The 22500-nt window shown below is 44.3% G+C and overlaps 1 protein-coding gene across 1 annotated transcript in view; it reads right to left on the bottom strand.

Moving 5' to 3' along the window:
- The window catches only part of 5-HT1B (5-hydroxytryptamine (serotonin) receptor 1B), a 207312-nt gene that overhangs the window by 20455 nt on the left and 164357 nt on the right, over positions 1-22500 (bottom strand). Inside the window, exon 2 of the mRNA XM_080270790.1 lies at positions 1819-1952. Within this exon, the coding sequence (XP_080126916.1) occupies positions 1819-1952 (134 nt within the window). The remainder of the gene's footprint in view (positions 1-1818; positions 1953-22500) is intronic.

Raw genomic sequence — 22500 nt, 5'->3', positions numbered from 1 at the left:
GACTCCCTTCAACCTCTGTCTCTTCGCCGCATTGTTGCATCTTTATCTCTTTTCTATCACTACTTTAATGGTCACTGCTCCTCTGAACTGACTGCTTGCATTCCTCCACCTCTACGACGGGCGCGTAGCACCCGTCTGGCAGCAAACTCTCATCCCTTTTCTGTCCAACTCTCTAATGCAAGAGTTAACCGTTACTCCCAGTCTTTCATTTATGCAACAGGTCAGCTCCGGAACTGTCTCCCTCTGTCTGTATTTCCTGCTGCCTATGATCTCCAGTCTTTCAAACGCAGTGTGTCCAGGCCTCTCAAAATGATCGGATCTTGAATTTGGCTCTCTATTGTATTTTGTTTTTCTCTTGGAAGGAACTGTTACTGCGGGCTCATGGCCTTTGGTTCCTTCTTCCTCGCATAAAAAAAAAAAAAAACGTACCTACCTACCTACCTACCTTCCTTCCTACCTTCTTTCCATCCATCGTTCCTTGTGTTCTCCTTTTCCCTTCCTTCTAAATCTTCCTTTCCTCTTTCCTTCTTTTCTTCCTTCTTTCCTTCCTTCCTTCCTTCCTTATTTACATTAACCTTTCTCCCCTCACTCTCTCCCCTCTTCCCGGGTCATTACTTCTCAACAAGCTCTCTATTTCGACTTAATTTTATCTTCCTCTATGTCTTCATTTCCCCTCTTCTCCTCTTTTATTCTCTCTCTCTCTCTCTCTCTCTCTCTCTCTCTCTCTCTCTCTCTCTCATAGCCTTCCCTTCCACACGTTTTTCTCTTATGGTTTTCCTGATTAATTACATCACCTGTGTACCTATTTCCGGAACTACCTGGGCCCTCACCTGTCTACCTACCCCCCGAAAGGAAGATGGTGGACTGGGGAAGGGAGAATTGAGCCTACATATCTCTGGGTTCACATTTCAGTTGAACCTGGGTAGAGGCGAAAGCAACAGCAAGAATCGTCTGAAGTGTTAAAATCTTTCTTACACTGGACGATTTTTCTCTGATTTTTCTTTTTCTGAGGGCAAAAAAAATCGTCTTCATGTGGAGAGGATGTGAGAGACTGACGAGGAGAGTGTATGTGAGTGAGGCGGAGGGAGGGAGAGGGAGGGGGAGGCCAAGGTTGAGATGGAGGGATGGAGTGGAGAGGTATATGAGAGAAGGGGGTGTCAGCTGGGAGCAGGGCAGTGACATGGCGGGGGATAGGACGACATGGAGGCGATTTGTTTATGGCCACCCCTTGCGGGATTAAGGCGTCTGGCAATAGATAGATAGATAGGACAGATTATTTTCTTTGCTACCTCAGACGATTTTTCCAGACTTACGTTCTTTATGGCAGTGATTTTTTTTTTTTCAGAATTTAGCCATTGTTTTCCTGAATGTAGAGTTTTTCCTGGGTTTAGCGACTTTTTTTTCACTTCTATTTCTTTTTCACGCTTCTTTTTGTTTTTCTTTCCCTTCGCCTTTTCATTTAGTCAACTTTTGCCCTCCCCTTCCTTCTTCCCAAGTCCTGTTTCTCCCCACCCCTCCTTTCTCCTCCCCACCCCTCCTTTCTCCTCCCCACCCCTCCTTTCTTCTCCCCACCCCTCCTTTCTCCTCCCCACCCCTCCTTTCTCCTCCCCACCCCTCCTTTCTTCTCCCCACCTCGCAGTCTCCTGTTTCATTGACGAATTAGATGAAAATACACACGTCTTTTCTCCCCACTTTACATTTTTTCATCCTCACTTCTCAGTTTGTTCTCCCTCACATCCCCTCCTCCTCCTCCTCCTCCTCCTCCAACCTCTCCCCCTGATCCTTGAACCTCCTGCCTGCCCTTCCACGCTGCCTTACCTCATACACGGCCCCCAGAGGCATGACCAAGGCGGCCACGAGGAGATCCGCCACGGCCAGGCTGAGGATGAGATAGTTGGCCACACTCTGCAGGTTACGCTCCAGAAGGATGGCCGCGATGACGAACACATTGCCTGGGGGAGAGAGAGGTGGGGGGGTTAGCTGGGGAGGAGACAGATTGGGGAGGATGCAGAGAGAGAGATTGATAGATGGATGGATGGATGGATGGGTGGATGGATGGATGGATGGATGGAATGATAAATGGATAGGTATGGTAGGGTTGGGGATTAGTTGGGGAAGAGAGGGAGTCAGACTGGGGAGGATGGAGAGAGAACGAGAGAGAGAGAGAGAGAGAGAGAGGATGGATGGATGGCTGGCTGGCTGGATGGATGGATGGATGGATGGATAGATAGATTGTGAGATAGATAGAGAGCTGGGGATTAATTGGGGAGAAGAGAGAGTCAGATTAGGAAGGATGGAGAGTGGGAGAGAGGGATGGATGGATAAATAGATAAATAGGTAGTTAGAGTTGGGGATTAGCTGGGGAGAAGAGGTAGTTGGGAGTCAGATTTGGGAGAGAGAGAGAGAGAGAGAGAGAGAGAGAGAGAGAGAGAGACATCAAATAGACCACACAAACCTTAATTTCCTTTTTAGGTGTCTCGACTTGTTCAATTGCAGAAGTTAGAGTTGCAACAATGTAATAATAGTATGAAGAGAGGGAGATGAGGATAGAAGGGGAGAGAAAGATAGGGAGGAAAGAAGAGGCAGGGGAAGAGAGGAGAAGAGAGAGAGAGAGGGGGAAACAGAGAGGGAAAGAAAGAGAGTGGGAGAGAGCTGTGAAGATGACAATTATAGTGAGAGTGAGAGAGGGAGGGAAGAAAAGGCAGAGGATGGGAGGGGTAAAGAGAGAAACAAAGAAGGCAAGAGAGTGGGAGACAGCTGTGAGGGTGACAATGAAAGAGAGGGAGAGACAGAGAGGGAAAGAAAGAGAGTGGGAAAGAGCTGTGAGCGTGAAAGAGAGAGAGAGAGAGAGAGAGAAACAGAGAGGGACTGAAAGAGACTGGGAGAGAGGGAGGGTGAAATCAGTAAAAGGAATGATATAAACAGGGGAGAAATGAAGGGGAAAGAAGGATTAGGGAAGGAAGAGGGGCCAGAATAAACAGGGAAATAATGGAAAAAGGAAAACAGAACGGAGTAAATGTAAATAAAGGCAGTCAGTAAAGTAAATAATTAAATAAAAGGGAAACAGAGAGACGTTAACCCCACCTGCCTGAGCACTTTATTTTTTTTTATTTATTCTTGCTGCCTCCAGACGATTTTATTCAGCTTAGGGTAGAGTGGAGGGGTTACGATAGTGCCTTCATTACCTACCTCCTCACCTACCATACTGCCTACCTTCCTACCTACCCTACCTGCCAATTTCCTGACCTGACTACCTAACTACCTAGCCAGCCTATCCACCCACCTAGTCACTCTGTTCACTCACCAACCTACCTACCAACCCATCTGTGTACCTACCTACCTACCTACCTATCTGCCTACCTACCTACCTACCTACCTACCTACCTATCTATCTACCTACCTATCTATCTACCTACCTATCTATCTACCTACCTATCTACCTACCTACCTACCTACCTACCTACCAACCCCGATAGCCTCAGGACGTCTTGTTTCATGTAATCCTTGCTATCTCCAGACGATTTTCTTCAGCTTAATTAAACCCTCTCTTATTGAAGGGGTTTATCAGGGCCTTATCAAACCCCTGTAGGTAAGACAATCTCCTTAGCTCTCTCTTTTTATCTGATAAGATTGAAGTAAAACATGGCAGTCGTAGTGAAAGGGTTGACTTCTTACCAGCAGTTTGTGTGTGTGTGTGTGTGTGTGTGTGTGTGTGTGTGTGTGTGTGTGTGTGTGTGTGTGTGTGTGTGAGAGAGAGAGAGAGAGAGAGAGAGAGAGAGAGAGAGAGAGAGAGAGAGAGAGAGAGAGAGAGAGAATAATGGCGCGAAGGGAGGAATATTGAAGCATAAGGAATTAGTTGGGTAGAGGGGAAGGTTTGGAGGAAAATGAAAAAAACTGGAAGAAAATCGGGAAAAATAAGAGAGAGAGAGAGAGAGAGAGAGAGAGAGAGAGAGAGAGAGAGAGAGAGAAGAAGAAGTAGGTAAGGGAAAAAAAGGTAATTGAGCAAAATGAAAATAGCCAAAAAAGACAAATTTATCATGGAAGGGGGGAGATAAATCAGAAAAAAAAAAAGACATGAGGGGAAAGAGTATATAACCTGGGAGGAGGAAGAGGAAGTTTTGTAATGAAGGAAAGATAAAAGAGATGGGAAAAGTAGTGGGTGGGTGAAGACTGCGATTGTGAGAGAGAGATAAAAGACAGAGGACCCGGGAAAGTGGGTGTAGTGAAAAGGTAAAGGAAACTAGTATGGGAAAGGCTTACATATGGGGAAGTGGGGATGAGGGGAAGGGAAAAGGAACAGTCAAGATAAATAACCTTTAAGAGAGTAATGGTTTGCCTCAGCCTTCCTCTCTGACCCTCTCCCTAATAAAATAATCTTGAAGCAGTAAAAGTCTGAAAGAAAAGGAAAGAACTAGATGTGAAAGAAATATATGATAGGAGAAAATATCTAGATTGTGGCAGTAAAAACAGAATAACCTAACCTCAGCGAGAGTGTACAGTCCAGCTCCACAGCAGACCAGCCATCGGGGATCCTACTGTGACCAAGACTTGGTGTGCAAAATTTCGTGTTCCTAGGAAAAAAAAAAAATGCTATGGCCGTGCATACCGGTGTTGTCTGGGAATACAACGGGGAGCATACTTTGGGGATTCTGCGCGCCCCAAACATGTTCCTGGTGGAGGTATATCGTTGTTCAAGATTTCGCTTTCATGGGTAAAAAACTGGTTGTTCATACCGTGTTGACCGGCGCCGATGACCACGTCCCCGTTGTGTGCGTCCCTTGTCCCCGCCCCTCCCCTACCTAAATCTTCGTCCTGACGAAGGTCTACCACAGTGCAAAATTTCGCTTTTTAGGCGCACCCAAACGCTCCCGGTTGCCAAAAAGTTTTTAGAAACATTTCCTCCATCTTCCTGGAGGTATACCGTCGCGCCTACTGTGTGCGGTGAGAAAGTCAGATGTATTAATAAGAGAAACAGGTAAAGGGGAAGGCCAGAAAAATGTATCGTGGCCGTAATGAAAGTGTGATAAGAAGTGAAACAGGGGAGGACAGAACAATAGCGAAAGAGAGGGATGAATGACAATGCGAAAACAATTAGAGAGAGAGGGAGAGAGAGAGAGAGAGAGAGAGAGAGAGAGAGAGAGAGAGAGAGAGAGAGAGAGAGAGAGAAAGGGCAGCGTGTGATGAAGCGGAAGCCAAAGAAGCAGATAGTAAATTAATAGAGAAAACGAAGAAAGGAATAGGAAGAGGGTGGAATGATTGAGAAGGGAGAGAATTAGAAGAGAGGAAGAATGAAAGCAATATTAGAGAAAGAGAGAGAGAGAGAGAGAGAGAGAGAGAGAGAGAGAGAGAGAGACACGAAGAAAGGGAGGAAGGGAGACAAAGAGAACGAATAATGCAAGAGAAAAAAAAAAAAAAAAGAGAGAAAGTGAGAAAGGAATGGATTAAGATGAAGAAAGGGGAAGCAAGGAAAGTGAGAAATAATGCGAGGGGATGTGGAGAGAGAGAAAGAGAGAGAGAGAGAGAGGAGACAAACGAGGGAGAATAATTATGTAGGAAGGAAGAAAGAAATTTATTTTGGTCGAGATGAGGTGAGTGGAGGGGAGTCTATTTTTATATCTATCTGTCTATCCACCCATTCTCTCTCTCTCTCTCTCTCTCTCTCTCTCTCGAAGCAGCTGAAGGGCTTGAAAAATATTAAGTCAGAAATAACGTGAACTTTCCTTTTCTTGATAAACTTAGGCGGCCATACCTCAAGGCGGCTCACGGGAGGATGGTCAAGAGGCACACACTTATCTTTATCTATCTATCTATCTGTTTATCTATCTGTCTGTCCGTCTGTATGTATGTATGTCTGTCATCCATCCATCCATCCATCCATCATCCATCATCTATTCATCCATCCATCATCCATCCATCATCTATTCATCCATCCATCATCCATCCATCCATCCATCATCTATTCATCCATCCATCATCCATCCATCATCCATCCATCCATCCATCATCCATCCATCCATCATCCATCCATCCATCCCATCCATCCATCCATCCATCCATCCATCCATCCATCATCTATCCATCCATCCATCATCTATCCATCCATTCATCTATCTGTCTGTCTATCTATCTATTCCTCTGAATACCTGGAATTACCTGTCTCACCTGAGGCCATTTCTCGAGAGTTAATTTACAGGCGTCTTCGGCATCTTAAAAAACTCATTTTCATTCCATCCCAGAATAACTTTATCTATTTACCTATTTATCTATCTATCTGTCTGTCTGTCTGTCTGTCTATTTACCTATACTATATCTAGCGTCTGTCTGTCTGTCTGTCTGTCTCTGTATCTATCCTTCATTCTATCTATTTATCTACCATTCTTTTCCTTCTCTACTTTTCACCTTTTTATTTATCTACATGTTATTTTGTCTATCTATCTGTGTCTGTTTATCTATCTATCTATCTATCTACCATCCATCCATCCATCCATTCATACATACATACATACATACACATACATACATACATCTACATCTATATATCTATCTACCATCCATCCATGAATCCATCTATCTCTCTGTTTGCCTGTCTATCTATCATCCATCCATCCATCCATCTATCTATCCATCTGTCTATCTATCTATCTGTCATCCATCCATCGATGTGTCCATTTATCTATCTGTCTGTCTATCAGTCAGTATATATCCAGCTATTTATATTGCTATCTGTCTATCTGTCTGTCTATCTATTTGCCTATCTATATACATATCTGTTTCTCTGAGTACCTGGAATTAGCTGTATTACCAGAAGCCATTTTCCTAGAGTTAATTTGAAGGCTTCCTCTGAATCTATTTTTTCCATTCCAGAATTACTTTTATCAATCTAACTTTCTATCTATCTGTCTGTCTGTCTGTCTGTGTCTGTCTATCTGTCAGTCTATCAGTATGTCTGTCTGTGTCTATCATACTATCTGTCTCTTTTTACTTATACTCACTATCCATCTGTCTATCTATCGTCCTATCTGTTTATCTGCCTGTCTGTCTATCTACCTATCTACTTACCTGCCTGTCTATCTGTCTGTTTATCTATCGATTTATCTGCCATCTGCCTTTCTATCTATCTGCTTGTCATTCTGCTTTACGTTTAATGTACTTGTATTTAAATGTCTGCCAGCCATTTTGTCTCTATCTATCTATCTATCTATCTGTCTATCTATCTATATTTTTAACTTGTATCCTTTATTTTCCTTTCAATATAAGCCCAAAACCGTAATGAATGCTCTTTCTATGGTCACGAAGAAGAGAGAGAGAGAGAGAGAGAGAGAGAGAGAGAGAGAGAGAGAGAGAGGAGGAGGGGAGAGAGTGGACGAAAAAACGAACCGTCTTGTGGATTCCTTGGCCTTTTGTGATGTATATTTGTCCTCTTGCAAGTGGTTCCTCGAAGAATGGATGCCGTCTCTCCCCAGCCCCCAGACCGTGTAGATAGAAGTAGATAGAAGGAGTGTATTGCTGCTGAGAGTGTGCGATAGATGGAGAAATAGACAGAAATAGAATGAGTGTATTATTGCTGAGAGAGTGAGGTTGATGGAGAATTAGACAGATGGGCAGAGAGATAGATAGGTAGATAGATAGATAGATAGATAGATAGATAGAGAGAGAGAGAGAGAGAGAGAGAGAGAGACTTCCTCATTGTACAGACAGTGAGTATATTGCTGCCTAGAGGAGAGAGAGAGAGAGAGAGAGAGAGAGAGAGAGTATTGTCATGCCTCCTGACCACTTGAAGAGGAAAATTGATGGTTTGCAAAAGATGAGTGTCGAGTCTAAGTGCTATTCATTCTAGGGCAAAATTGGTCCCTAGAAGAAGAATGTGAAGATATTTGTCGAGTGATCAGTTTGGAATAGGCTAAGTGACCAATTGAAGTGTGCTGAGGTCATAGGAGAGCGTGACTAAAAGTGCCTATACTCTGCTCACTGTAACTTGATCTAAAATTGCCATCCCTCCACCTTCGATGCTGAGCTGTAACGAGGAGGAGGCACTGGAAGGTGGTGCTAGTCACGAAGAAGTGCTGTGGTGGGAAATATCATTAGGTCTCTTGTTGCTTGCTTCTCTCTGTCCTCCCTTTAGACCCCTTAGAATCCTCCCTTTAGACCCCATAGAATCCTCCCTTTAGACCCCATAGAATCCTCCCTTTAGACCCCGTAGAATCCTCCCTTTAGACCCCGTAGAATCCTCCCTTTAGACCCCGTAGAATCCTCCCTTTTAGACCCCATAGAATCCTCCCTTTAGACCCGGTAGAATCCTCCCTTTAGACCCCATAGAATCCTCCCTTTAGACCCCTTAGAAACCTCCCTTTAGACCCATTAGAAGTGGCCTATTATCATCCCCTTACCCCTTACCTTCCATCTACCCCATTCAGCTGTTCCTTTATCAATAGAGCCACAGAGCCGGATCATTAGCAAGACCAGACAGTGATCACATAACCCTTCCCTCGCTGTGTGGTGTGGGGTGGCGAGAGAGAGAGAGAGAGAGAGAGAGAGAGAGAGAGAGAGAGAGAGAGAGAGAGAGAGAGAGAGGAAAGAAGGACGATGAGGAACGGCGGGACGAAAGGAGAGAGAGGGAGGAATGGAAGGAAGGAAGGTAAGGAAGAGAGGAGGAGGAGGAGAGGAGAAGAGAGGTAGAGGAGGAGAGAAGGAGGAGGAAGAGGTGGAGAGAGGAGAAGAAGAGGACGATAGAGAGAGGAGGGAGGAGAACATTGGAAGACGGGGAGAGGAGGGAAGGAGGGGAGTGGGAAAGAGAGAGGAGGAGAAGAAAAAAGAAATGGTGAAGCGAAAGGGGGAGAGAAGGAGAAAGAGTGAAGAAAGAAGGGAAGAGGGGGGATGAAGAGAGGGTGAGGGGAAGGAGAAGAGGGGAGGAGGAGGGGAATATAGAGGGGAGGAGGGAGGGAGGGAGGGAGGGACAAGGAGTCATATTTCACCTTATCTATCTCTTCGTCTCTCCCTTCCCTCCATTCCGTACTCATCAACTCTATTAAGCCGCCTTTGTCTCTCTCTCTCTCTCTCTCTCTCTCTCTCTCACACACACACACACACACACACACACACACACACACACACACACACACACACACACACACACACGAGAGAGAGAGAGAGAGAGAGAGAGAGAGAGAGAGAGAGAGAGTAATGTGTCGAGAGAGAGACAGGATTTCCCCAAAAGATCAGATATATTTATAGAAGCCGTGGCCGAGAGAGAGAGAGAGAGAGAGAGAGAGAGAGAGAGAGAGAGAGAGAGAGAGAGAGAGAGAGAGAGAGAGAGAGTTAATTGATATCAAGAGTTCTTACACGTGTTTATCTTCCTATCATCTTGCCTCCTTGTCTTCCATTAACCCTTAAGGAGGTGTTGAGAGAGAGAGAGAGAGAGAGAGAGAGAGAGAGAGAGAGAGAGAGACGTTGCATGGGTGTAAAAACATTTCAGACCTCTCTCAGTTTGGATATATATTTTTTAGGAAATAATATAGGAACAAGGAGACATACTAAGCCTCTCTCAGCCTAGATATATTAGCTAGAAAGGGAAGTGAGAAGCAGAGGAGGCAAAATAATAGGTCTGAGAAATATACCAAGCCTCTCTCAGCTTAGGAATTATAAGACGAAACACATATATGAACAGAAAAAAGAAGCATACTAAGCCTCTCTCAGCCTAGATATATTAGCCAGAAAAGGGAAGTGAGAGGCAGAAGAGGCGAAATATTAGGTCTGAGAAATATACTAAGCCTCTCTCAGCTTAGGAATATTAGCCAGCAGAGGGAAATAAGTAGAGATGGGAAAATATTAGGCTATATTTCGTCCTTAACTAAGCTGAAATAGGGACCTTGAGTGTAAACTTGATGGTTGCACTGACTCTTATCACCTTTACCATGCACGCGCTGCCCTACCACGATTTAATTTCTGATGGAATTTCAGTTTTTGATTTATTTTCGTGTACCTCTCGCTCGCTGAATGCATCCCACTGACTGCCGGCTATTTTGAGCTGGCAAATATAATTGGGAGGGTGCACAAAGCGAGAGCGAGAGAGAGAGCATGAACTACGGGGGAGAATGAACATGAGCCCTTCCTCTCTTTCCGTCTCTCTCTTCATATTCCTTCCATTACTCTGTGTGTGTGTGTGTGTGTGTGTGTGTGTGTGTGTGTGTGTGTGTGTGTGTGTGTGTGTGTGTGTGTGTGTGTGTGTGTGTGTGTGTGTGTGTTCCCTTTTTTACTCTTCCTCTTCTCTCTCCCTCTGTCACTTACTTTTCCTACTCTGCATTTCACTCTCTCATTCTCTCCCTCTACGTGTCCCCTCCCTTTTCCCTCTTTCCATTATTCTGTCCTTCTCTCCCTTCCCTTTCCCTGTCACTCTCCCTTTCTCCTTCCCTTATCCTCTCCCTTCCCTCTCCCTATCCATCTCTTCCTATTACTTCTCCCCTATCCTCACCTTCCCTCGCCCTGTCACACACACACATAATCATTTTACTGCGATACACACTACCTGATACAAGGTACCTGGGATGTTATTTACCTGGGTTACTGGTTACCTGATATGCAAGCTACCTGAGTCCCCACGTAATGGTAATCACATAAATTATCGTAACACGCTTTTTGCTTCCTCTCTTCCATCAGCTTCATTTGGACTTATTCTGAATACATTTTATGCTGAGTTTTGAAGGCTAGGAGCTATTTGGGTTTTTTAAGGGTTTGTGTGTGTGTGTGTGTGTGTGTGTGTGTGTGTGTGTGTGTGTGTGTGTGTGTGTGTGTGTGTGTGTGTGTGTGTGTGTGTGTGTGTGTGTGTGTGTGTGTGTGTCTAGTCACCATAATGCACACACACACACGACTGTCATGCTTCTTCCCTGTAACCTGACATCGCTTCTTGCCCGTCTCCGAAATTGGAAGTGTAATAGTAGTAGTAGTAGTAGTAGTAGTAGCAGCAGTAGTAATAGCCATGGGTTCCTCTAAAATGTAAACCCAGTTGTCCTCCTCCCGCAGTCCACCATCTTCCTTCTGGGCGATTGGGAGAGAGTTGAAGGACATTTGTATACCATCATCATCATCATCATCATCCCACCTACAGGTAGACATAAACACGAGTATTGTAAGGGAAACACAACTGTAAGCATAGGAACACTGAAGAGACCCACTGGATTCGGAAATACAAAGAAATATGTAGTGTACCCTCTTTCCTTTTTTTTTTTTTTAGTGCTATCCTAGAATTCCACTCGATGCTTGAGGGTTGTGTGTGTATCGTCAGTGTGAGTGGTGGTTGGGTTGAATTGCTTGTTAGTCAATCCCCACTGACCTTGATCCTAAACTGCTTGGGGTATTCGTCACTTTGTTTTGCATGAAGAGGGTCATTTGTCTCTCTCATGGGTCAGAAAAAGGAGAGATTGTTGCCTTGTGGAGCACTCACACACACACACACACACACACACACACACACACACACACACACACACACACACACACACACACACACACACACACACACACACACACACACACACACACACACACACACACACACACACACACACACACACACACACACACACACACACACACACACACACTCTCTCATCCGTCCTCGTAAGGCTCTTACATTTTAAAGTGAGTTTTCATCCCCCTGAGGCCCCTTGGGGTGTTGTTCGAGATGTACAGGTGTTTGGGAACAGGGGAAAGGACAGGTGATGATGATGATGATGATGATGATGAGGAGGAGGAGGAGGAAGTGATAGACAAGGAGAGAGAGAGAGAGAGAGAGAGAGAGAGAGAGAGAGAGAGAGAGAGAGAGAGAGAGAGACAGAGAGAGAGAGAGAGAGAGAGAAACATTTTCCCCCTCTCTCACACTTTTCTCTCAGCCTATATATTAATTAAGGAGACAGACAGACAGAAGAACAGACGGGTAAAATGCACAGGTAGGCAGTTAGACAATTACTGAAACATGTAAACACAAACAAATACAAACAGGCGTAGACAGACAAACATCCCCTTGTGTGTGTGTGTGTGTGTGTGTGTGTGTGTGTGTGTGTGTGTGTGTGTGTGTGATTTCCGAGATGATAAACCATTTCCTTTCACCATGTACGAGAAAACACCAGTAAATAGATAGATGGATAGATATAGAGTGATAGACAGGTAGATAGACAGGGGTAGATTGAGATAGACAGACAGATAGACGGCTAGAGTTATAGGTAGGTAGATATGACCGATTTTTAGTTTCAGCTCAATGCAGTCTAAAGACATAAACATAGACCGATAGATAGATATATAACCACATAGATAGATAGATAGATAGATACTTGGTTAGGCTTTTCATATTCACCGATTGAGAAATAGATAGAGAGGTAGACAGATTTTATTTTCACCGATAGACAGATAGAGAGACAGGTTTTTCATTTTCGCCTCAAAAAGATGCTGTGGTACATCAGTATGCCATTAATCAGTAGATGCTCTCTCTCTCTCTCTCTCTCTCTCTCTCTCTCTCTCTCTCTCTCTCTCTCTCTCTCTCTCTTTAAACATTCAGGTCTGGTTTATGAATTTTTTTTTTAATATAATTTTTATGTGAGCTAAATTAAACGCTTTTCCTCTAATTGTTTTTTTATGTGATTCTCTCTCTCTCTCTCTCTCTCTCTCTCTGCTTTTGTGGGCTATATTTAACTTCTTTCGTTTAGTATATTTTGTTCCTCCTGATTTATTTTTGTTTTTGTTTTTACTCGGTCTGTTTGGCTGTATTGAACTCTTCGTGTGTTTTTTTTTCCCTTAATTCCTCTTTTTTTCCTTTTATGAACTATATTTAACTTTTCGCATGCAATAAATTTTTTTCTGATTATTGGAGGCCATATTTAATTCTCTTCTTTTTTTTTGGTTTTTGCTTCTGTGAGCTATTCTTAACTAGTGTCTTGTGATTTTTTTTTTGAGGGGGGTTATAAGCAACTTCTTTCTTGTAATAAATTCCGTCTTGCTTTCTAGTTTTTTTTTTTTTTCCGGCCTATTTTTAACTTCTTCTGTGATAGCGTTTTATTGCTTTTTTACTTTTTTTAAAATGTTTGCTAAAAAAAATTAATTCCTTCGATTTAAAGCCTTTCCCTAATTTATTTATAATCGATTTATACCTTATCGTTCAGTTCATCCTACTGTTATGCTATTCGTTTTGTTTCTAACGTCATACTATTGTTTTGTACTTTATCTCGATGCATTTTTTTTTATATGTGTCCGACTCTGGCCATAGGCTTCACAGCCTGCTCCCAAGGCCCAGTAGTCCTCCTATATACCATACACCTCTACATGCCACCACTTCGGCGCTAACACCCACCGTCCATATTGAATACATGCTAGGGCTGTCTCATACAGGACTGGTGTATTGGTATTAGCGGGGGTATTTTTACATGTCGGCGGGTCTTCTTGTAGATCAGTAAAGTCTGATTTAGTGAAATTCAAATCCTTGAGCTGTTCCCTGCCCCAACGGGGATTTGAACCTGGGTCCGTTAGAACTGCAGGCAACCTCTCTACCGACTGAGCCACCGCCTCCCCCTTATATATATATTAGATAGGTACTTTGAACTACGAGTATAATTATGTATAGCAAAGTGTCTCCTTTTTGTCTCAGATTGCAGTGTGTGTGTGTGTGTGTGTGTGTGTGTGTGTGTGTGTGTGTGTGTGTGTATGTGTGTGTGTGTGTGTGTGTGTGTTCGAGCTCATTTCCTACCTTTTGTGCGTGGGAATGCGATTTTTTTTCTCTCTTTTTTGGTTTCCCTTTTTGAGTTACAAGTGGACTGACCCCCAAGTCAGTGAACCCTGAGAAGCGGCCTCATTAAAACGGAGCCATGATTTCATTGCTCCATCACGTATGCCAAAACTAGCCCCGGTGCCGCTGTGTTATGACCTGGAATTATAAGCGTTTGTTTTGGCTCGGCGCCTCATGAATTTACCTGATGGGGTTGACTGACTGAACCTTTAATACGCTCCTGTGTGTATGTTGGCCCTTGTATGTGTTTGGATTATGTGATTAAGGATTTGAATGGGATCGAAGGCTTTATATTTGAGTTGTAGTGTTTATAGGTCTTCCTGTTTGGTTCAATATAGGGCATACCTCTTGTAGTGAAGTTTTGAGGGAGGCTTTATCTAATTCTTCAAAGGGAAAATGCATTATCTAGTACTGAACTGATAAAAAGATACCGGTACTTCAAGATGATGTTACCTTCATGTGCGCAGACTTTGATCAGTTTATATTCTCTTCAAATATTACTCATGTTGTTTATTGAGGTTTAATGTTAGGTTGTATGCAGTTCTTTGTATTTTCCACACAATACATGATCTGAGAGACAGCAGTGCTCATTGTCTGGTCATAGTGTTGAATGGCCAAAGCTCAACACACACACACACACACACACACACACACACACACACCATCGGCACATTTTCATTCCAACTGCCCTTTTCCGCATTCTCTATTTTTCCTTCCCTCCCCGCCTCCTCCAGTATACCTCTCTTAAACTGACGGACAGGAAAATGGTAAATCGGTGTCATACATTTAGTCGCAGAGGTAATGAGAAATGGGGCAGGGATGATGGATGGATGGTTATGCCTTCGTTCAGTTCCTGTGTCTAATTTCTTGTTTGTTTTTGTTTCAGGTAAGCGTCACGAGCAATAACAGGTGAAGCCAGAGTAAGAAGAAGTGCAACGTAACTACATAACTACAAATACACTGGTACAGATACACAGCTACAACGTACTGCATAGCTACAAAAACACTGCTACTATTATACGTCATCATCATCATCATCATCATCATCCAGGCCTCCTTTCCTACCACTACCACCACCACCACCACCACCACCATCATCATCATCATCATCATCATCATCATCATCATCATCATCATCATCATCATCATCATCCACGCCTCCTTTCCCACCACCACCACCACCACCACCATCATCATCATCATCATCATCATCATCATCATCATCATCATCATCATCATCATCCAGACCTTTCCAATCCCGAAGTGGATTACCAAAAACTCCACGGCTACAAGTACACTACTACAAAGACGTTAGTATAGAGCATTGCATAACAAGAAGGATATCATGTAACATCAGCTGGTAAATTTACAAGAAATGACACCTACAGAAACGTAGCTACATAAATACGCACATTACTACAGCCATCATTGATTATATCATTAAAAACAGCCTTTATATTTGCACCACAACAGCACCACTACATCAGCACCACAGCATCACTACATCAGCACCATGCCACCACTATATCAGCACCACACCACCACTATATCAGCACCACACCACCAACACTACCACCGCACCATCTCAAAACCACCATCATAGCACCACAACACCACCACCACAACACCACTGTAGCTTTACGACCACACCACCTCATCACACCATACCACACCACACCACACCATACCACACCACACCACACCACACCACACCACACCACACCACCACCATCTCAGCACCACCACAACTCCACTACACCGCCACAACCACACCATCACAACACCGCGACACACACCACACCACCACACCGGACTAACACCAATAACACCAGCCAGGTATCCTCTCAATGGGGTTCCGGTGTCCATGGTAAGTGCTGCTATTTTTTTACTGTTTACCCATTATTTCGTTCCCCCTGCTCTGGTGTTTGCAAGCACTATTGTTTACCTGTAGCTATTGTTTACCGCCTTATTGATTACCTGAGCTATTGTTTGCTTTTAAGCTATTTTTTACCTGTACGCTGTTGTTTACTTTCACGCTATTGTTTACCTGTACGCTGTTGTTTACTTGTACGCTATTGTTTACCTGTATGCTATTGTTTACTTGCCTTTTTGATTACCTGCGCTATTGTTTACCTGTACGCTGTTGTTTACCTGTGCTGTTGTTTACCTGCGGGCTATTGTTTACCTGTACGCTATTGTTTACCTGTACGCTATTGTTTACCTGTACGCTATTGTTTACCCATACGTTATTGTTTACATGTTTGTCTATCGGTCTACTGTTTGTCTATCGGTCTATTGTTGTCTATCGGTCTTTTGTTTGTCTATCGGTCTGTTGTTTGTCTATCGGTCTGTTGTTTGTCTATCGGTCTACTATTTGTCTATCGGTCTATTGTTTGTCTGTCGGTCTATTGCCCATCGGCCTATTGTTTGTCTATCGGTCTATTGCTTGTCTATCGGTCTATTGTCTATCGGTCTACTGTTTGTCTATCGGTCTATTGTTTGTCTATCGGTCTATTCCCCCCCCCCTTGGTCTATTGTTAGCCTGTACATGGACCAACTCAGATTGACTAGAATGGCAGGGGGAAATGTAGACCTGGCAGCGGACGCGAAAGTGTCGAACAGTGGAAATGGTATTGGGTTATCGGTATGGGGGAGGTTATGATACGGGGAGGGGGAGAGAGAGAGAGAGAGAGAGAGAGAGAGAGAGAGAGAGAGAGAGAGAGGATGCTAAAAGAACAGAGGGGAGCACATGGAGGGGATGAGGAAGCGAGTGGGTAAGGGGAAAGGAGGAGGGAGGAAAAGAGAAGGGAAGGGTGAAAGGAGAGGGGAAAGAAAAGGGTGGAGAGGGGGAGGGAAGGGAGGGGAAAGAGGGGAAAGTATCGAGGAGAGAGAATGGTATTGTGGTATTGGTATGGGTGTGGTTTGGGTATTGAGTGGAGGTTGTGGAGTGGGGAGGGAGAGGGGAAGGAGAAGGAAGAGGAAATGGGGAGAGGGAGGGAAAATAGGTGTGGGGAAAAGAGGAAGGAAATGAAGGGAAAAACACAGGGAGAAGAAAGGAGGAGGAAATGGGGAGAGAGAGAAAAGGAGAGAAGAGGAAAAGGTAAGGGAAAGAAAGGGTTGGGAGGAAAAGGAGAGGGGTGAGAGATGTAAGGGTGATGGGAGGAGAAGGGGAAGAAGATGGAGGGAAGGAAGAGAGAGAGAAAGAGAGAGAGATAGAGAGATAGATAGATAGATAGATAGATAGAGAGAGAGAGAGAGAGAGAGAGAGAGAGAGAGAGAGAGAGAGAGAGAGAGAGAGGGGTAAATGGAAGAAATGGGGAGAAGAAAGGAGAGTAAAGGAGAGGGAGATAAAAGAGGGAAGAGGGAGAATTAAAAGAGAGTAGACAGAAGTAGGAAGGGACGTAGGGAAAAGAGAAGGGGGGAGTAAAGGGCAAAAACAGAAGGGGAGAGGAAAGGAGGAACAGATTGTAAGAGATAAGGAGAGGGGAAGAGAGTATTTATTGGAGTGTTGGTAGAGAGAGAGGGTGAAAGAGAAGAGAGAGAGAGTGTATTTGGAAAGAGTGTTGAGAGAGAGAGAGAGAGAGAGAGAGAGAGAGAGAGAGAGAGAGAGAGAGAGAGAGAGAGAGAGAGATGAATGAAGAATAGTAGGATAAAAGGAAATTATATTGGTAGTGAGCAAGAAGAGGGTGTAAGGAAATGAGGAAGGGCATGTGCAGGGTGGGAGACAATTTGGAGAGGGTGTAGAAGGGTGTGGAAAGAGGGTGTAGGTAAAGGCCCGTATTCTTGTCGGCTTAGGAGGCTCCCTAGCTCCTTTTCCTCAGCGATTTATTTTCGGAGTTCGTAATTTTGTATCATATTCAGGGTGTGGCGATATTAGAATGAAACAACACAAAAATCGATAGTAACTTATAATAAGCAAAATAAATCGCTCAAGAAAAGGTGCTAGGGACAAGAATACGATACAAGGACTAAGGAAGTGTACAGTACAATGATAAGACGTACGTGTATTTAAGGTGGCTGTTAAGAAAATGCCGTGGCAGGGAGATGGAAAGGATGTAAGCGCATGTGGAGAGATGTGGAAGGTGATAATGAAGATAAGAGATAATGGGGCGATAAGAGGTAGTGTGATTGAATGAGGGTAGAGGGTGAGAAAATGGCGTGGCAGGGAAATGGATGGGGTGGAGAAGCATGTGGAGGGAAGGTGTGGAAGGGAGAAGTGTGTGGAGGGAAGGTGTGGAAGGGAGAAGTGTGTGGAGGGAGGGAGTGGAAGGGTAAAAACGAATGTGGATTAATACTTCCTTTACATCCTTGCCACGTGTATATCTTTGTCTTTATCTATCTCTATATGTTTATCTATGTCTATCAATCTGTATTTATCATCTGTTTATCTGTCTCTGTCTGTAGGCTGTTTGTCTCTGTCTATCTATATCTATCCATCTAAATCTGTCAATCAGTCAATATCAGTCTACCTACCTACCTACCTACCTACCTACCTACCTACCTCTCCAAATCACACTCACTCAAACCCCAAATACAAAGCAAAGGAGTAAAGCGACTGCCACCCCCCATGATTGTCCCCCCCTTGCTAATGGATGGGTGTTGACGAAATGTGGCGTGTGGGTTAGGCCTGTGTTTCTCTTCCAAATTTAGCGGGGGTTTTGGCGGATGATGGAGTTATGGCTTGGCGGTTTGTAAATCTGTCCCCGACTTGTACTGTCCCCATGAAAAAAAAAAAAAAAAAAAAAAAGGGAGTGGTTGTTTGAAGCTTTAAGTGAATGGGAATGCAGGTCACAGATTTTTTTTTTTCGAATTTATGGACAGCGTACGTGTGTGGTGGGAAAAGTACGAGTAATTCAGGGTGGTGGTGTTGATGATGATGATGGTTATTAGATGCCAATTAATCTGTCACTTTCCCTCTTGGTCACATTCATTTCTCAGTGGCAGCCAGACCCCTTAATGCCGGATGGAGTTTCTTTTCTTTTTCTTTTTTTCTTTTTTTTAAGCAGAGAAGAAGGAACAAAAGGCCAGGAGCAAATTTCCCCATGTCGTGCTGTCCTCCGCCATTAGGTTGCCCTTCCTCCGACTCGCACCATTCTCATTCACCTACCTCTGTATGTTCTCTCCACACGGCCGATGTATTATCTCAGGACACTTCTAACACTTTTCAGCTCGTACTTCAGAAATTTTCATTAAATTCAGAGGCTTCCTTTCCTTTTGGCGATTATCAGCATCAAGCACAGGACAGTAACATCCAGATTCTTAAAAAAACCCGTAATGTCGCAAAGGTAGAGACAAAGATGCAGTTCCCGATATTAATCTGTGAATCCCACGATGAGAGGAAAGCGTGTTTGGCCTCTGTCAAGCAGCTGCATGCACTCTGTTAGGTGGCCTGCAGGCTAACCACACCCCACATAAATCCATGATGAGGATGAAATGTGTCTATGCCAAGAGTGTGTGGGGAAAGGGTGCGAAAAGAGAGAGGTAAAAGAGAGGTGAAAGAAAGATAAAAAAGAGTGATAAAAATGAGTGATAAAAGAAAGATGTCAAAGAGGGAGGTCAAAGAGAGAGAAGAGAGAGAGAAGTAAAAGAGAGGTAAAAGATATTTACGGAAAACACTCAAACAGGGAAAACCTCGCCATTAATTAGGGTAGAGTTGTGCGCACCTTTTGTCAGGTGCAGTAACCAACCACACGGACTGGCATTACAGGGGTCCGTGGTTCGATCCCAGGGCAGGGCATTAAAACAGTGGTCCGTAAATGGCGCTGTACTTGAAGCTTCTCTGGTGGAATTTTGTATTGTGGGGACGGCTCAGTGTGCTGGTGTGGGCGTGGGTGTGGCAGTGGGAATAGGAAACGAATTTAATGAGGCTGGGTACGTACTGATAACGCTGACTGAATTATCCCTGCGACTGGAGAGAGAGAGAGAGAGAGAGAGAGAGAGAGAGAGAGAGAGAGAAAGAGGATGTATACCCATCCATCCATCCATCAATCATCCAATCCTACGTTGCCCCATGAGGAGCGTAGGAGCCTGGGGCTAGGCAGTTGGTCCTGTCATTTAAGGTGAGAGTGACCAGCCTCACTCATCCCTGAGTGGCATTACGTGAGCAATAAACCCCAACCATCCCTTGGATATAAACCTTCACCGGCTCAGTCCGATTGGAGTGCCGTAATTACCCACTAAACCACCAGGCGCCAAAATTTGGTTATATGGTTACCACCCAGCGTAGTAAATGGTTTCCTGGTGTACAGGAAACCATTTGGCTTGTCACTCAGTGCAGAGTCACCCACAGGCAGAAGGACGAGGAAAGAATGAAGGAAAGAAAGACTGGAGAGGGAGTGTAAAGTCACCTGTAGGCAGAAGGACAAGGGAAAAATGAAGGAAAGAAAGACAGACGAGAGAGACTATCCGGGGTCAAAAAACCTCAATCACCAGGTCATACTACACATTTTTTTTCATGTAGGCATCGACTGCCCGCTTCGTTTCGGTATAAAAGTGAAGGATGGGTGTGTGTGTGTGTGTGTGTGTGTGTGTGTGTGAGAGAGAGAGAGAGAGAGAGAGAGGGAGAGAGAGAGAGAGAATTTGTAAGGGTGAACTAGCCTAACGTCTGGCCTGTACAGTATGTGTTGTTCTCAGTGGTTAACATTCCACAAACTCACGCCAGGTACACACACACACACACACACACACACACACACACACACACACACACACACACACACACACACAAACTTTTTGTGTATATATACCGTGTGGGGCCGGGCCGGGCATGGTACTCCACAATACCATACCACACCAGAATACACCACAGACTCATCACACCACAAGCCCCTCACGCCAGTGTCAAGTCACGTGTTCTACTCTTTGTTTGGGGGCTTCGAAAAAATATTGTTGGTAGGAGACTGGGAGGTATGTGTTGGAACGTGTTATCCACTCACGTGATGTAGGTGAGGCTTCAGTTGCCTCTACACTGAGTAACAAGTCGCATGGTTTCGTGTGACCCAGAAAGCGCTAAATTGTGTTGGGTGGTACACATGTTATCAAGGAAATTTTCGCCAAGGTAATATATCAAAGAGATGGTTGCCAGAGTCCAGCAAGGTAACGCCGCTCCAGTCAGGCGTGGGTCATGAGGGTTTAAGCCCCGAGAATGACTTATGGTTTATTGCTCTTATAATGCCACTCAGCCGCAAGTGACGGGTCATCCTCCCACTGAATGTCTAAGCTGAATGACCCAGTCCCGAACCACAACGCTCTTGATGGGGCCGTAAAGGACTGGATAATGGATGGCTGGATGGATGGTACCGTTAAGAAGGTGCGGGCTAAAGGCTCCGTCGTCCTTCGTTATACCTTCTTTATCCCACTTCTTTCGTCCTTCGTTTTTGCCTTAATAACTAGAGTCGCCAAATTCAGTGTGAGTCCCTGTCCTCAAATATCTCTCTCGCTCACTGACTCGCTGTACAGTTCTGAAGGGTGAAATCTGGCAAGCTGTAACCGTAGAGTTTTATGAGGTTCATATTTTTCCTTACACCGATTTTTTTTTTTTTTTTTTTTTTTTTAACCAGCCACAGGGATCCAGGCCTTATGTAGGGGTGTTCAGGGGTGTGGGGATTGGTGTGTCTGGTGTGCGTTTTGAGCGTGTCTGGGGGTGTGTCTGAGGTGTCTATGGTGTGCTTCTAAGGTGTTTGGAATGTGTTGAGGTAGTGGATGTGGCTAGGGTGGGTGCGGCTATCAAAGCTATCCGTTATCATACTCATTTTGGAGAAAGTTAACCGGAGCTGGAGAGGGATTAATGCAGCCAGCTGTACCAAAGGCGTGAGCACTCTCAAGGAAAATGTCTTGGAACTTGTCAAGGAGCAGAGATCACAGAGCATATCCACATCAAAAGCCACCACAGCCAGAGAGAGCGTCCACGATGATGATGAAAACTTCGCTCTCATGTGAAGATATGTTCTGAAACGTTCTGAAATTTTAGCTGGTGGGATATCAATAATTCTGAAGGCAAATTTATAAGCGGGGGTGACTGGAAGAAGAGGAGGTGGCCCAAGATTGAGGAGCAAGGCTAAGTTGGCATACAAGAGGGAAGGTATTGGGAGAGTTTGGTGTTACGAGGAAGAAGATGAGGTATACCAGATAAAAGGGAAAAGTAGGTCAGGAGAATATGTTAGGCAAAGTATTAGGGGTTAGGTGATATGAGGGGGGAGATGAGGTATATCAGGTATTAGGAGAAGGAGTGTCAGGGGAATATATCAGGAAGTGTATAAGGAGAGTTAGGTTATACGACGAGGGGAAAGAATAAGGAGAGAATATTAGGGGAAGTATTAGGAGAGTCAGGTGGTTCTAGGAGAGAGAAGTGATTTAAAAAGGAAAGGTGAAGTGGCAGGGAGTGTGGTGGAGTATATGAGGGGGAGTGGATGAGGGTGAGGGGGTTGGAGGAAAGAGGAGGTAGAAGAGGGAGGAGTTGGAGGGGGAGGGTGGGGGCGGGAAGGAAATAGTGCTCGTACTGAAGGGGTAGCGGTGATGTGAAGAAGTAAAGGTGAATGAGTGTAACAGGAAGTGAGTCTTAGGTTAGAGGATATGTTGTTAAATGGATAGATGGATAGATAGATAGATAGGTAAATGGATGTTATTCGGATAGATGTATAGATAGATATATGGATAGACAGTTAGGAACTGTAGATAGATAGATAGGTAGATGGATGGATAGATTGATAGATTGATTGATAGATGGATGGATA

Source organism: Coenobita brevimanus, chromosome 43 (genome assembly GCF_032717465.1).
Source record: "Coenobita brevimanus isolate Jiangsu-jjx chromosome 43, ASM3271746v2, whole genome shotgun sequence".
NCBI classification, from domain to species: Eukaryota; Metazoa; Arthropoda; class Malacostraca; order Decapoda; family Coenobitidae; genus Coenobita; species Coenobita brevimanus.
The sequence above is the reverse complement of the archived record's forward strand: the minus strand, read 5'-3'. Positions and strand labels throughout refer to the sequence as shown.